The sequence below is a fragment of the Oenanthe melanoleuca genome, chromosome 1 (genome assembly GCF_029582105.1).
Source record: "Oenanthe melanoleuca isolate GR-GAL-2019-014 chromosome 1, OMel1.0, whole genome shotgun sequence".
NCBI lineage: Eukaryota > Metazoa > Chordata > Aves > Passeriformes > Muscicapidae > Oenanthe > Oenanthe melanoleuca.
Genome location: NC_079333.1, coordinates 5973220 through 5989929, shown reverse-complemented (window position 1 = coordinate 5989929; position 16710 = coordinate 5973220). Strand labels below are relative to the sequence as shown.

General features: G+C 39.2%; 1 protein-coding gene across 1 annotated transcript; it reads right to left on the bottom strand.

The window, feature by feature from the left end:
• Positions 1-1180: 1180 nt before the first annotated feature.
• POU1F1 (POU class 1 homeobox 1) lies at positions 1181-13131 on the bottom strand. The gene is given in 8 exon segments (XM_056489862.1): positions 1181-3380; positions 4780-4840; positions 5430-5594; positions 7672-7908; positions 9181-9294; positions 10204-10272; positions 10275-10352; positions 12990-13131. Coding segments are annotated over 8 exon segments (1080 nt in total). The 3' UTR covers positions 1181-3166.
• Between the last annotated feature and the right edge of the window lie 3579 nt (positions 13132-16710).

Sequence of the window (16710 nt, the reverse complement as noted above, 5' to 3'; positions counted from 1 at the left end):
GACTGCTGAACTAGGGCTGGTGTCAGTGTCAATCCCATGGTTTGTTACAAGTTACCTTTTCAATCCTGCAGCTCTATCCTGTGTAAAAATCTTTGTGTAGCAAAGTGAGAAGTGCTGGAGGTTTGCAGGCTTGTTATGTGTCTGCAGTTATGGTCAGTGTGTTGGATCAGTCTAAAAAAATTGCACCCCCTACTTAGATTCAAATTCCTTTTAAATCACATTGAGTGAAACCCTAGAAAACCACTCAATCCTAACCCTCCTTTATCCTTGCTAACACTTAATAGGGACTGGATCTGAGTCTCCATCTGGGAGCAATGACATAGTTGTGCACACACCTAAAAATGGCTCTACCCACTGAGGAGCTCTACTGCAATTCCCAGGGGAGCAGTGAGGACACAATGAATGTAAAGGATGCTTCATCCCCTAATACTCTTCAATTTCTATTTTAAAGTGCATCCAGTATGCAAGATGTACACACATCAGCTTTAAGTGGCTTCCTTATCTGAGAACTTGTTTTTACAAAGGAACTTCTGGCACCCACTTGGTTTTTTCCACTGATGTTTTTTCCCCAAGCATGTTAAAAACCGCCACTTTTTTTTTTGTTTGTTTTAAGCTTCTTTCCATATTTACTCCTAATTCTTATATTTTATACTCTCATCTCCATCAGCCTTTTAGTACAGTTTTTAATTGAGCAGAATCTATACATTCAATGCACACACATCAAATCTAGCAGAGAGTAAGTAACTTGAAGTTACTCACCTTACCTTTGATCAGCAGCTTGGCCTGTGCTTGGTGGGTTGTGCCCCTTCTTCAGGGACAGCTGAACCTCAGATTTACACCTTGTGATAACACCTTGGTTTGCCCTCTAGTGTGGTTTTAACACCCTCCCTAAAGTTACCATGGGAAAAGAAGAGCAAGAAAAAAACCCACAAATATCTCAAACAGTGCAGCCCACCTTGGCTGAGTGGCCAACTAAACTCCTCCAGGTTTATAGAGTTGCTCCTTGGAAATGCTGCCTTATATGCAGATTGTTTCTCTACCCACCCCCCCACCCCCAAGTCAAGAGTAATTGGTGGTAATTAACTTGTTCCTAGAGAAAAAAAAAAAAAAAAAAGCCACTTTCTGTAAGTAATGGCTCCAGCTGCAACAGTTGAAATTGATTTCATCCAGCTTTTCTTCTGTAAATAATACTAATTTGTTTGTATTTCTGTGGTAGCAGGTAGGTGTGTTTAAATGGTGGCTGCTTCCTCCAGTTGGCCTTTTGTCATTCCTTTGCAAGATAATTTTGTTGTGTCACCTTTCATTTTATTTTACTCTGTTGCTGCAATTAGCTTTCACTTATGAGACTTTTAGAGGGGCAAGAGAGCACCATGTTACAGTGAGGCTGCTCTGGAACAAACTGGTAAAGCATTCTAAAATATACTTCAGCATGACACACAGCTAAAAGGAGTAAAGTGCTACCAAAACAGAGCTACAAATCATTGCCTGGAGTGCCAAATGTACAGGAATACTTTATTGGATGAGGAGGTTGGGAAGTACAGGCTGACAGCACTTCTAGGAAGCCTTTTATAATTAAGAAAATAATTTAGAATATAAATAAAATTTTTACATATCAGATAGTAAATTCAACATACATAACATTTGACCACATCACATGAAAGCTACAGCAGTGCATGCCAGCACCTTTGCTGAGTGCTGATCCTCTCAGCTGAACATTTTTTGTGAAGTTCATGACCTGCTGATAACCTGTGGTGGATAAAAGCATGAATCTTGGTCCTTGCTGTGGTGGATAAGCTATGCTACTTATGAGAGCAGCCTGAAGGGAGTACACAATTTAACTCTGAGTTATTAAATTGAAGTTTTCTTCTCAGTTAAGGGCTTAGAGTGGTGCATTCGTCCATAAAAATGTATTTTTTTAGAAATCCAGGAGCCTGATTTCCATTTCTGAATATGCTTATAGTCACTGTAATAAGTATCAGAGATAATTTAATGTACACTAGAGAGTGAGCACTTAACTTGTGCATGCTGCTCCTAAGTGGTCTTGAACATTAAACTCCTTTGGCTATCTGTAGGCCTATTATATAGACATTTTCTAAATCATCAGGTTTGTTTTATGGAAAAATAAAATGTAGCTGGCCAGTACTATTTGCATGTACTCACTTAATTTCTGTCCTGGGAAAACAGTCAAAATACTTACATGGTAATAGGCTAATTCCCATAACAATGAGCAGGGCTGATGAGATTGGCTGGATAATCTATCCCTGGTGAGTACTACAGTCATTAACTCAGTTTTCTCAGTGCCTGCCTCATAGGTGGAGCTCTGGCACTGGAATTTTTTCCCCTCGATTATCTCTAGGCCAGAGGATGACAAATAAGGGATTATTTTCAATTAGTGGGATGTAATAGAGGAGGAATGTGCAGTGCAATAAATTCTTTTGTATTCTTCCTAGCTTAACACACCACCTCTGGTGTATGTCCACACATGGTTTTAATCAGAAGTACAATGCAGAGAAAGACCAATGTAATAAAACCCTTGATAATTATTTTTCTTCCCCTCAGGCTACAAAGTCTTAAGGTCAGATAAACTGTATTCCTGTTTTTATAGCTAAGCCTACCCAAACCAAACTTTGAGGCACATAACAAATTAGCAAGAATTACCTTTGATAACAAGCATTATCAAGCCACTTCTACTTGACAGCAGTTCAAGGCAGTCCAATGTTGGGCTGAGACAGAGCATCCAGTAGGAGGAGTGTGATACCTCTTAATTAATTGCCTTAATTAATGACAGCTAAATCCTTCCCATGCTACAGCTGCTGACACCAAGCCTTGCAACCTTTCAGAATGTAGAATACATATACATTTAGTCATTAACTCCTACCACAAAGGCAAATAAGGCACAGCACAGGGAAGCTTTTTGAGAAGCCTCCCTAGTTGAACAATGTGTGATGGGCTCCTTGCAGAGACCTCCAACTCTTCAAACAGATACTGCAGGATTTAGTTTCCAAACTTTTACATTCAAACTGGGTCTTGCACAAACACTACATGTGAAGCTGGTGCTTGTAGGAGGAATGAGTGGTTTACTGATTTTATTTTTTTTTTAACAACAGAGAATTTACAATACTTACAAAAAGCAAAACAGAAATCCACATCTGAATGTGGAAAAGCTTCACCGGCATTCATGGTGCTCCTTGATAATAGAACTGAAGGCATTCTGGTGTAAACTGGTCTTCACTCTTTTTTCCCTTTGTCTCCTGTTGCAAAACCAGACTCTCACGACTTCTTTCTCAAGATTGAGCCCCTCAGCCATCCTCATGATTTCCTGAGAAGATGGCTTACTTTGTTCTCCAAAGTGCCTTTCCAGGGCTTCTTTGGCAGCAATGCTGGATACAGGGGTAAAATTTCACCTTTAAAAACCTTTCTGTACATTCAGGCTTTCACCACTAGTTCAAGAGAAAGATCAAGTAACAGCACTGAAGGCAGTGGCTTGGTTTGTTTCATCTTTCTCTACATAAAGGAAACCCAAAGCACTAAAAACACTCCCTAGTTCTCTGCTGACATGAGCAGCTTGACATCATACAGAATTTTGGCATGGGGCAATTAAAAGGCAAAAACAGCATCAAGTTAAATGCAATTTCAGTGTTAATGATATTTATCTGTGCTTCTTGATATTATCTAGGAGACACAGCTGCTAACTAGTTGTGACTGGGGTCACAGGAATTGGAACAAGCCTGACCACCCTTCTGCCTCAGCAAATGCACATCAGTGGTGTTACCTGGTTGTATCAAATCATTTGGGTTTGCAGAGAGGAAGAGCTCTGTCACTTAGATTTGGGAAATACTGTGTGTTTTCCATCTAATTAGTTACAGAGACAGCACTAGAGTATTCCTAGAAATCACAGAGATTATGGCCAGCTGCTTTTGCCATCATCACAGTTTCCAAATATCTGCCCTCATCTGTTTCTCAGAATCAGCAGCGACCAGAGTTGAGTGGTTCACTAAACAGAATAACTTAATATTGTTATTTTTTCTTATTTTCAGATAGAATTTGCTTCCTATTTCTGTTCCATATTCTAAAAAACACATCTGTGACATGCTTGTGTGCCACTGGGAGGCATCCAGAAGTTTCAGCAGTAGCTGTAATTTCTTTGGACACACGAGGGCACTTCATGCATTATTCTGGAAGTAAGGTGCAGGTACTTTATGCTGAAATACAGTATCTGCTCGCTAGTTATTTCACCTGTTGGTCTTTCATTTACAATTTTTCAATATTTACTAATGTTTAACAAAACTGGCTAATTAGTACCATGGTGTTTTGCACATACAGAATTATAGTAACCTCATTGCTTTTTGACTACAGCTTCTTAGGTTTTGAGCAAAGTATGAAATATAATACTTTCCACAAATTCAAATTTAGAAGTTTCTGCTGGGGTCTAACTTAATTTAGTTCATGGGACTTTCCTTATACCACTAGTTTGTCTTCAAATATTCGTTAAGAATGGCTGAGAGTAAGGCTACAGAATTCAGATAAAACCCATCTCCCTGGTTAGTTTCAAGTTTTAAACTGAGGTGCTGTATGCCTTCAAAGCATTAATATTTTCTTACTACCCAGGATTTTGTCCTGAACTTTCACTAGAATATTTCCAAATATTGAAATTTTAAGAAGCACAAGGTGTCGATAGTAATTAATGGGAAATATTGAAGCACTTCAATTTTGACAGAAGTAAAAGAAGCATCTTAGCCAAAACTGTTTCTAACCTGTAATGAGCTAAATATTTATTACCTTATGGTGGTTCTGCGCTTCCTCTTCCGTTCATTCACTCCAACTTTTTCATTGTACAAAGCTGTATTAAAGAAAGAAGAAGCCAAACAACAAAGCTGGCACTTACATTCCACAGGGACTGGAAAACAAGAACAATCATTTCCAGAAAAATAGTCACTGTCTTTGAAGGAAGAAGAGAGCACAAGAGAAAGTGCTGCTGAGTAAGAGGGACATCACACACAAGATCTTTCCATTGGATTAGGATCACTGTTTTACCTCCAACCATAAATGGCTGTAGGCAGAAATGATTAGAAGCATAAAGGACAAGGAAAGTCCTTTGCTAGTGAACTGTTAAATGTGCTGCCCTGCAGATCCTACTCTGGGTCTCTACAGGACTGGAACTGGTTTGCTGGGATAGGACTGGAAGAAATTACTTCCAGCATCCCAAGAGATGTTTCTGCTATTCTGTACACTCCATACATTTCAGTTTTGCCCTCCATGCTTATCCAAAAAAAAAAAAAAGATAACTCTACTTTAATACAAGCACACCTCAGCATTTAAAGCTGGTAAAACAGTATTTGCTCTGCAGAAGGCATATAATAGCCCTAAAATATTTATATGAATTTCTGCTTGAAATGCAAACCAGTATTTAGAGGATTTCAGTTCTCTACCTCCCACTTGTTCTGCTTCCTCCAGCCACTTGGACAGGATGGATTTCAGCTTGCAGGCGTTCTTGAAGCTCAGCTGCAAGTTCTCAAAGCGGCAAATCGTCGTCTGGCTGAACTCAGAGCCGTGCACGGCAGCCAGAGCTTCTCCAACGTTGGTTTGTGTGTAACCTGCCAAAAACAAAGAGGAAAAAGTGGCTTTGAAGCTTTCTAGGAGGGTTACTTTCCTTGAGATGCTGAGCAGTGTGTGCTGCAGTGGCCTCAGGCTGAGCGTCTTTCAGGGGTCTCTGGGGCAGCTGAGCTCATCTCAGCGCTGTGCTCTGTGGTGAAACCTGGTGGTTTCTGTGGAGTGGGACACTGATTCACTGGAGTTTCACACCCCAGGATTCGGGATTTGAGAAGGATCCAGACACCCCATGTCTTTCTGTAGATGGTGCAAGAGCAATAAGCTGATCCCTAGAGGCACTGCTGGTCTCCTGTTATTTGTTGCAACAACTAAAGCTGAAGTCATCAGAGAAATGCTGCAGCTTCCATGCAGACTCTGACTTTGCATCATTTCTCTGAATGTGGATCTGCCATGGCTGGGGGACTGGATCATCATCCTCCTTTCCTGCTTTGGTGCCAGAACAAGCAGGATCTCTTTAGGCACTGTGTCCCATCAGGCACCTTTTAACCTCCTGACTGCACTAACCCTGTGTCTCTCAGACCCACAACTCTGTTTTGTCTTGCAAAGCTCAAACTCTGATTTTTTTCCTGTGCATATTGCCTTTCTCCCATTCTACAGGCTCCATGACATTTGCCTCCACCAAAGGAAATTTTGTTTCCCTCAAAAATTCAGGATGAAGATTCAGTGATTAACTATATGGGGCCTGGCAAATGCTTTCCATCACTGTGGCTGACATAAAATACAAGATATACAGGAAATTTGGCCAGTTGGCAAATATTTTTTAAACCCTAATTTATTTTACTTCTGTTTAGGCTGCATATGGAACATCTTGGCTTTCATGATGTTGAGATAGTGCTCACATACCCCAAATAACCTTATAATTTTTTTAAATTTATAAAATAAAAGGATTCCCTATAATTCTGATGCAATGTTATTAGTGATAATGACAAGAACTACAGGGCTCAGCCCACCTTTGTCCTCAGCAGTTTTCTCACAGCAAGGAATCAATTGCTTCCCAAATGTGTCATGACACAAAAAAAATAAACTAGGAGGAGAAGCTTCCTACTGGTGTGAAGGATTTCCCATGGTTGTCACTCAGTGCATACTGAAATGACAGCACACCATCAGATGAAACACTCCATGGGGAAGAGGATGGGTATGGGAGGTTAGAGCACGTCCTGCCCAAGCTGCTGATAATTTGGAGCTGTGCAAAATATTGCACTTGATACTGAATGCAATTTCTTAAACTGCAAAACTTTTCTCTGCATTTAACACAAATAATTTAAGGGCAGGGAAGTTTAAAGTCCCTTTCTGCAAACTAAAAGCTGAAGTTCATTAATTCCATCCAAGCCTTCTACATATGGAGAAAGTTTTGCAGGGCAAGGCAGGGTTAGAGTTATGATCAGACAATGGCAGAGGTCAGACCACAAAACACTCAGAAATTGTTGGATCCCAGAAGCCTGAGAGTTTTGAACTTTCTGTTCCTTCTGACAATGACCCCCAGGAGAACACTGCTTTTGACTTGAGGCCTTGGAGAGGCTTCCAAATTTGAGTGATGGAGTCAGAATCATGGGTGTATGGTTAGAATAGAGGTGTGTGGTGTCACATGGTGAAGGGTTTTAAATTTGGGGTTTTTAGAATATAGTAATAGGTATGGGACAAGATGGACACTCTTGGGAGTTGTCTCTTTCTGTCCTCTTCCTTCTTCATTATTTCAGTAGCCATTTTTGGTTGGACAGTTAGTGCTGCATTATGGGTCACAGGGGTTTGGTTATTGGGAAAAACTATAAATAATATAGGTATTAACTCTCTACTGGACTGTTCAGCTTGTAACTAGCTACATCTGCTTCCATTTTGCTCACTTTTAGCTGGTAACTGGAAGTGTTGCAGAACTCTCTGTACATTAGAAAAGATTTAATAAACAACCAAGCCTGAACATGAGAAATTCATCCTGACTCTGAGCGAAGGCAGAAGAAAATTAAGCCAAGCCACTAATTAGGTGGTGCACCTAAGAAACAACAAGAACCAACTGGGCTTTCACTGGAATCCCTCAGTTATTTTTGGTGGACACAAAGCCCATACCCAGCTTGATCCTGCGCAGCTTGAACTCGTTGGCGAATTTCTCCAGCTCCCTGATCTCGGGGCAGTCCATGTCCAGGGGCTCCTCGGCGGGTTTGCCCTTCCTGCGGAGCTCCTGCTTGAACTCTGCGGCGGGATCGTCGGCGAGCAGGGGCTGGGGCACGGCGCTGAACCCGTGGCCAAGGGCGCAGGAGCTGGCGCCCAGCTCCGGGAATTTGTACAGGCACGGGGCCAGGCCGCCTGGGCAAGGCACAGGGAGAGAGCATTGCAGGGAATCCCGGCTGCCACACAGCGAGAACCTGCCCTGGCTGCCTGCTCATGCCTCCGATTAATTTATATAATTATATATATATATATATATATATATATATATATATATATATATATATATATATATATATATATATATATATATATATATATATATATAATATAATATATTATAATATATTTATTTATATTATTATTTATACAATATATAATATAATATAATATAATATAATATAATATAATATAATATAATATAATATTATATTATATTATATTATATTATATTATATTATATTATATTATATTATATTATATTATATTATATTATATTATATTATATTATATATAATTAGTTACATATTAATTATATTGATTATAATTAATTAATCAATCATTTATTATACACGCGAGAAACCAGGAGTTTGAATTTCCTAGGATTTGTTTTCTCCTTTTTATCCCAGCACATCAACAGCCCCTTTTACATCCGTCCTATGACTTAGCAAACTGAAACAAGAGGCAAATGGCCTAAACCTACATAAAAATCCATGCTCTAAACTGGAATTAAGTGGCACAGCAAGATTGATGGATCTGTGTCATTTTGAGTCACTTAAAAATGGCCAGTCTCTATTTTCTGGTACAAAGAATATTTCCATGTGGGTGCCATTTGATGCTCAGACTAGATATCTTGGCTTAGTTGTAGCACAAAATTTCTTGAAGGAAAGTACACAGGTAAGAGCTCAAAGAAAAAAAAAATACAAACCAGAGCTCATTCAGAATGATCCTTCAAGAAAGAAATTGCTCAAGGATAAAACAGAACTGTCTTTCACTACTTTTTGTTCACAAAGGTCAGACTTAACAAGGAGATTCAGTTAGGAGTGAAGGCTGGTTTTTTCCTAGATATTGTACATAGAGCTAAAAAGTCTCTGACCTGATGGAGGCATGGGGGGAATTATTGGAGAAATATTAACACTCCTCAGTGTACCTGGAGCAATCAGTAATTCCAGGTTCTCAGCTCATCCTTCCCAATTTTCTAAACTACACTGAACTGTGTAGAAGAACTCAGAATTTCATCAACCTCCCTCTGCTTCCTCCATTTATTAGGGTTAGTTTTTCCTCACTGCCTCAATTACTCCCACCAGTTTTGGAGGTTCTAACCCCACAGAATTATTTTACACACTTCACACAGCAAAACCACAAAAAAAAAACCCTCAAAAAATAATGAATAAAAAGAGGGTAACTTGCTTTGCAAGGTGCTGACACCATTTACCACGTTGGGGTGTGGCATGCTGCATGTCTGTAGGATGCGAGTCTGGGAGAGACTGGCTGAGAGCATCTCTGGAGTTGCAGGCTTGATGCCTAAGAAAACACAGTAATTTCTTACATTAGAAGATGAAAATAAGAAAAGAAAAGAGAAGAATAAAAATTTATTTCTTTTGGTTTTAAAGAAAATGAATTTCTGAGCAATATAATATATTATTGCTTATTAACTTTCCCCAGTTAATACACCTGGACAATGCCAGGAATGTTTGCAAAAGACACAGAAATTAAATAGGAGCATTTGGAAATTTACACATTATGAAGGAAGTCTACACTCTGTCCCTATGCAGCTATATTAGTCTATGCTGATTTACTCTAGTATTTCCTTAATTCTTAGATGAAATAAAATTCTGAGTTTGATTTTGGATTATTTCCAAGTCACAGTTATTTCTCGGGAGTTATGTTAATTTGGTTCATGTCATTATCTCATTGAGTGCTACTTAAACTTGCACAGAATAAAAATGCCTCACTCCTACTGAGCCTGGGACAGGGAAGAATGAGTAGGATGCTAGCATGCATTCATGAGTGTAAAAATCCATGAAATCCATAAAAATCACTGGCTGATCTGCCTGCTGAATTCAGCCATCCCTTCACTATGCCATCATTTTATTTTCTAGATTCAACCAGGGGTTCATCAGCCCAGGTACCAGTAATACACAGGAATACTGGGAATGTCACTCTCCTAGTCCCTCAAAAAGTGATAATCAGGAGAAGTGGCCAGAGCTAAGGAAAGAGAACAGGAATTTCCCAGCCTTGTAGGGAGACATAAGGTAGAGAGTGATTTCACCAGAGATGCAGAGGTTTGGGAAACTCTGGGTGCTGACCCCTAATTTCCCAACACCTTACTCCAAATCCCATCCTCTTTAAATTGTCTTGGATTGGTCCCCATGAAGGAAAACTAAAAATCCACATGCTGACAGCTCAGCCAGCTGAGGGCTGGCCTCTTACCTGCCATCACCCCGTAGGTGGAAGGTTGATTCCCATAGTGACAGGAGGGCACAGAGTAGTGCAGCCCTGGCCCAGGTGTCCCAGGGTTGTTGTGGCAAAGCCAATGCACGAGCACACACGGGTTGGAAGCAAAGAGAAAACAGATGGGACTCGTAAGAATTCAAGATTCACGACACAGCCTTGAATTTTGAGTGCCTTCTGTGCAGTTGTAGCATCTTCTGTGAGTTTAACACAGGGTCACAACCATCAGGTTAACAGGGAGAGCTGCCACTAGAAGCAGTGGGACATCCTCTGAGGACTAGGAATTGTCATGCTGTCTCTTGAGGAGTTGCTTTTAATACTAAATAATCTATGGGCATAACCCAGTTTACACAAGCTGCTGAGCAGGGGAAGCACTGCACTCCTAAGGAGGAGACCTGCTCCTCTCCTCACACAACTTCCACACTCTCATTCATTCAATCTCACACAAAAACTAATTCCATGGTCTCAGGAAATTCACTGTCCAGCAAACCCTGCAGTGAATGAAGGCCTAAGTTTCCAAAGGCTGCAGTTTGGGGCATTTGCTTTGCTGTGTCCAAAAATCACAATTTCTTGAGTGCCAAGCAACAAAAAGCATTTCAGAGTGCTTTGGCAAGGTGGCAGAGAAACAAGATGGTAAATTCTGGATTCTTCTAAAAAATCAGCCCTAAATAAATATTTTCCATCAGCAGCACCAACAAACACACTGTTAATTTATCTCTAGTGTTTCCACAGGGGTATTTCAGATCTGTGCTCAGTAATAGCAAGTGCCTGAAGAATGAGACCATTTTTTACTGAATGCAATATAGAGATATGGCTGTTTCTCATGTGTAAGTAGGAATAAAATTGCATGTACTGCCCCCTCTAACAACTGCAATAAAACAGAATATTAAAAATTAATGTTCATGAACATTCAGATATGTAAACCCACATTTTAAAGAACACATTCCTGTTGTCCAAAATTGTCTAATTAGGGATTAGAATCTTTGAGTTTTACAAGAGTAGTCATAACAGTAAAGTGTTCTGTTTAAATAGACTTGTATAGATATAAAATCTACTAAGACAAACATATTTATATTAATGTAGATGCAGTGAAAATAAAGATTGTATTAAAAACTGTAATTCATGTAGAGCAATTCAACTTTTCTGTTAAGATCTAAGTCTTTACTGGTTGCATTTTTCCACTATTTCATAATCCACATACTGTAACCTTTATCATGAAAATACAATTTTTGACTTGCTTAATGATTTAAAATTAAATAGTGAGGATGATGGTGCTATTTAAAGGAAATAATAGCAGTTGAACTGTTGAGGATACTGCAGAACATCAGCTGAATGATACAGCATAGTATTTGAACAGAAGTATTTTCACCTTTCTTGTGATGAACAATTGTTACATTCATTTTAAAATTTTTTGACATTTAAAATAAGTTGTTACTCAAAATCCTGTCACCATTATATTGTACACAATTTCTCCTCACATGCATGCAACAGAGTGACACTTTTTATGACAATTCCCTAATCCATGTATGAAATTTGTAAATATTGACTCATTATAGTTACCACCCTCTGTCTCTGCTTTCCCAGGGTGGATTTTTCACAGGATCATCTTCTGGATATGATCCTGCAATCAAAATTTCCCCTGACTGCAGTGGCATTTGTCCTTGGGTGGCAGATACAAAATACCAAAACTTAAACCTGCAGCAGAGGTTTTGGGCCAACCCTCATCATGTCCTTTCCATCACAACCCAGATTAATCTAGAAAATATTGCTGTGATACAGATACATAAAATTGACCTCATACAAAATTTAAATTCTCCTATTCCCTGCCACTATTGCTAACCCACAGCTGTATTAGGATATTTTGAGCCTTTTGCTTAATGTATAAGATGATCCTGTTTTCTGTCACTGATAATCAATTTTCACTACTTACATGCTTTTTCTTTTCATTAAAATGCTTTATTACCAATGCTTTTCAGGAAAAAACTGGTCTCTTGTTAAGATTCCAAATAAAAATCTAATGTTAATGCAATTTCAAATAAATCAACTATTTCTTTTTCTATTCCTGAAGGTTTTCTGTCAACAACTCCTATATTCCAGAATCCCACCTCTTCAGTATTAACACTGCAAGTGAACTCTCTTTGGCTCAGATATTCAGTGATTAAATAGTCCTAGTATTAAAATGCATCTAATTGAACTATATACACAAACATGCAAAATTCAGAAATATTGACAAGGTTTCTATTATCCATTTTGAACACCCCACTTAAACCTTAGTCTTGATTTGCAATATGCCTTGCAAAGCAATGTTTTTCCTTCTTTACAACTCCCCCAAGCTATATTTACACCTGAGGTCTTAAAATATATTTCCTATTTAAGGTAATTTAGAATTATAATTATTTATAATAATAATTTATAATTTTAAATTATGGTTGCATAATAAACACCCTTTCTATTAATTTATGTGACAGTTATCATTCAAGACTGTAGTTGTACCAACAATGACAGTGTTTGAACCTGTTCTAAGGCAACATATTTGAGTCTAATCTTGTAACAAACTTAGAGAAAACTACATATTTAGCTAAAACACAAACATTTGTGCTTTTCCTTATTCACTCATATGCAGAGTTTAGTGAAATTGCTTCTGCTTTGGCACAGTCCCAATCATACATAACACTGATACTGAACACTTTAAACACTGAAAACTGGATGAACTCATACACCACCTAAAAATTACAAATGAGAGCAAGAGTATTTTGAAAAAGTACCTGTAGACACAACATTGGTGGCATGGTTGGAGACCTGCAGGCACTCTGCTGCGCTGTGATGCATTATCAGAGGCAGAGAGGGAGAGGAGTCAGAGCTCAAGGGCACAAAGGTGTCTGAGGAAGCAAATGCTTGGCAGCTCATGCCCTCCAAGAGCAGGAGAGCTGCCTGTCCTGTGTTCCACCAGATCTGCAGGATCAATGGCACCTCACTCTCTATTCCAGGGCTTTACCTGCATGTGCACACAGAGCAGGGCTCCAGAGCACAGGGAGGTCGTGTGCAGGTATTTATACCACTAGGAAATCCCTTTATCCATTTTAATGTTCTTTTCCCAGCAATATTGCTACCCTGCTACAGAGCCTCCTTCCTTCCCACACAAACACAATGCCTGCCCAATTAATGGTGGGGAGGGGGAAGAAGAGGGAAACCAGAGACATGGTTTGACAGGTATGTTCAATTAGGTCTTTTGTGGAGGACAATGACCAGAAAAAAAAATAAAAGTATCGTCTCAAAGTCGGTGGCAACAGACAAGTGAGTTTAACTCTAAGTAAGTTTCCACAGTTAACACCTGCCTCCAAAATCTCATCCAGGCAATTGTCTGGAAGGCAACCTGTCTGAGAGCTCAAACACAAGTCTGCAATAGTCAAGAACCTATAGAAAAATAATCTGAATTAACCCAACTCCCAGCAGTTGCACAGTGATCATTTGTCTTGACCTGTACCAGTATAAATCTGATGTGTGATATGAAGCAGCTGTAGCCAGAAGGAAGTTTTTGAACAGATAGCTTTCCATAAACATGATGTGCTAAATGTTTAGATAAACATTTATCTAAGATGAGCTCTTGACAGAGTCCATGATGTCCCTTAAAACTCATTCCCAGTTCCTCCTATTAATTTATACTACTGCAGCATCTAAAGTCTTCTCTAGAAAATCCTAAGTAAAACCAGGATCCTTACTCAAAAAAAAGTGATTTTTTGACATGAGACTGGAATAATTTTGGAGCATTAAAGAGAATACAGATTACCCTTAAAAATTATGAACATTTCTGCAGTACACCATAGTCACATATTCTATGTAGATGCAATAAAGGTGGGCTTGGTTTGATTTTTGTTACCAGAGATTTTTGATTATATTTTATGAGAAAATGACAATATTTTTTGTGTGTTTCATATTCCAAAGTGGGTTAAATTTCTGAACTAGAATTTTGACAACATCAATTTCAGATACATGAGATGGGAGCAATCACACTTGTTATTGTACCATTTTTCATATTGCAGAAATGTGGTGTTGCATTGAGCCACTCTGCAGAACCCTTTATATTATTTTTAACTATGCTTTGGGAAAGGCTTTGTCTAAGATTGTAAAAAAATTTCAGGTTTAGTGCATATGGCAAACTGCACATGTTCTTTAACAGTGGTTATCTACTACTTATCCAGGCACTTTCAGATTGCAAAATAAACAAAAAACATCAAAATAGTTATTGCAATATTATGGAAGATATTGCCACCAAATGAACTCCCATCTGCATTACTTTGGGCTTGGCTCAATGTATCCTAATGTCTGTGGATTCATATTAAAAAAATATTTTAGTTATTTTCACCTCCTTTTCTCCCTCAGCAAGGGGCATGATAAATCCCTCCATGTACCAGAGCTTTGAAGCCATGGGAGAAAAATAATAACTTTACTCCCTGTCTTTGACAATTCTTTTTTCTTAAATCCCAACAGGTATCACTGTAGATAGTGATTCAGTAAACAGAAAATTTACAGTTTCACCATAAACTCGTGTCTAGATGCAAAGAAGTTGTGGCCTGTCCCCAAGTACAAGACTGAGCTCACTTCCAGATTTCCATTTCTCCCCTGGGAGAAGCTTGCCCAGCTTTGCCCAGGAGTTTCCAGACCCTTGGAATTCATTAGAGGGGGTGGCTGTGGGGTCGTGGGTGCTGCTCACCCACAGAAACTGGGGCTGGTTGGGGCTGGGAAAGTAAATTCAGTCAGGAGTCACAAGGCACTTCAGAGTGCAGTATAAAGGTGTTCTGTGACACCATTCCAGACACCACCTCAAATGAGTATTTTCACACCCTGGCTATTCATTATTGTGTAAAAAATCCTCTAATTTTGCATGTTTGTGTTATACTCCTACTCCTTGCTAATAACTTCACTATTTTTCATTTTGATTATGACCAAGCTTCTTTAGCTGCATTCAGTTTCAAATAAAGGGTTTTTTACATAATTTTTTGAGGATCCTGGAAAGCTGGATTGTTACCAATACTGAATATTGGAAAAAATTCCTCTTCATCAGAGCTCATTCCTAGCAGGAGTAGCACCACTCACAGAGCTTTGCTACCACCCTCTGTGGATATCCTGCTAAGGCTGCAGATTGCCTGACCCAAAGTCACCCTCTGGCTCCACTTATTGCAATTTCTTTGTCAGTTTTAAGACTCTGCTTCACAGCACACAGATCAGCTGAGGCTTCTGGCAGGAATTTTGGGCCACTGACTGAAAGAGGTCATGTCTTCTCAACACTTAACAAGTGCTCTCAAAAGTTCAGTGGGAGTTTTCTGCCCTGAAACCCAGACCCCATTCTCCATTTGGATGGTGGCATGATGCTGGTAAAATGTCACAGTGAATACAATCTGCTGAATCCTCAGTTAAACTGGCTTTTTGGGGGGCAATTACTTCTATAAGGAGGATGGGGGAAAATGAAGATTTTTATGACTGAACCTTTTTCACACTGTCCTTTATTGAATAATTCTGACCTTACCTTAATGTCTTTCCTTAGGTTGACTCTAACCCTTATTCCATGTCAGTAAAATGATTCTTTGCCCCATAAATCTCTTCTGATTGAGCCCCAAAATAATGAGGAAAGCTATAAAAAAACCTATTGAGGGTTTTTAAGACAGCATTAAACTGTTCATTTTAGTGGCAGAAAGACCCCTTCATGTGGTTTTCCTAGCTCAGAAATAGCATCTCATTGAAAGATCTCAGGGCTGGCCAGGAGATAGGCAGGAAAACATCATCATTTTCCTCCTCAGGAGCACAACATTTCTGTTCCCAAGAGATGATTCCAACAACATGGATTTCCAGCCTCACCTTTGCCAAGAACCACAAAATGAAAAAGAAAATCTGGCACAGTGCAAGTCTTGGCAGCTCATTGATTCATTGATTCCTTTCCCCAGGTCTCCAAGTCCTTTCTGTAGATAAATTGAAAATGATAAGGCTTGTTCAAATAAAGAGCTTGCAGAGATGGAAGTCTCTACAAGCCTAATCACCATCACAGTCCTGCAGCTGAAATACATCCCACTGAAACAGTCACTCACTTATACATTTACACTCTGGGGAGAAGTGTGTGTGGGTGTCTGTCGGTCTGTCTGTCTATCTCCCAACAATGCATCTCAGAGGACTTGTGGTTCTTTGGGAAGTGAACTCTATTTTTGCCTTCCCTGCACACAGAGAGGGTGATTCCCCCAGTAATACTGCAATTTGCATCCTTTCTCCCCACAGACTTTTGTACAATGTAAATATTTGTGTCACATTTCATTTTATTCAGAATACTGAAATTCCCAGGTTTTAACTCTATCATAACTTCATGGTTATTTTTCACTGGGTTGGGTAAAAGCCAGAAAACTACTCTAAGGATCTGCATGTTTCTGCACATTTACCCAATTCTTCCCCTTGTTTTTCCTATCCAGAGAGTCCTTGAACTGGAATGACCACACTCATGTT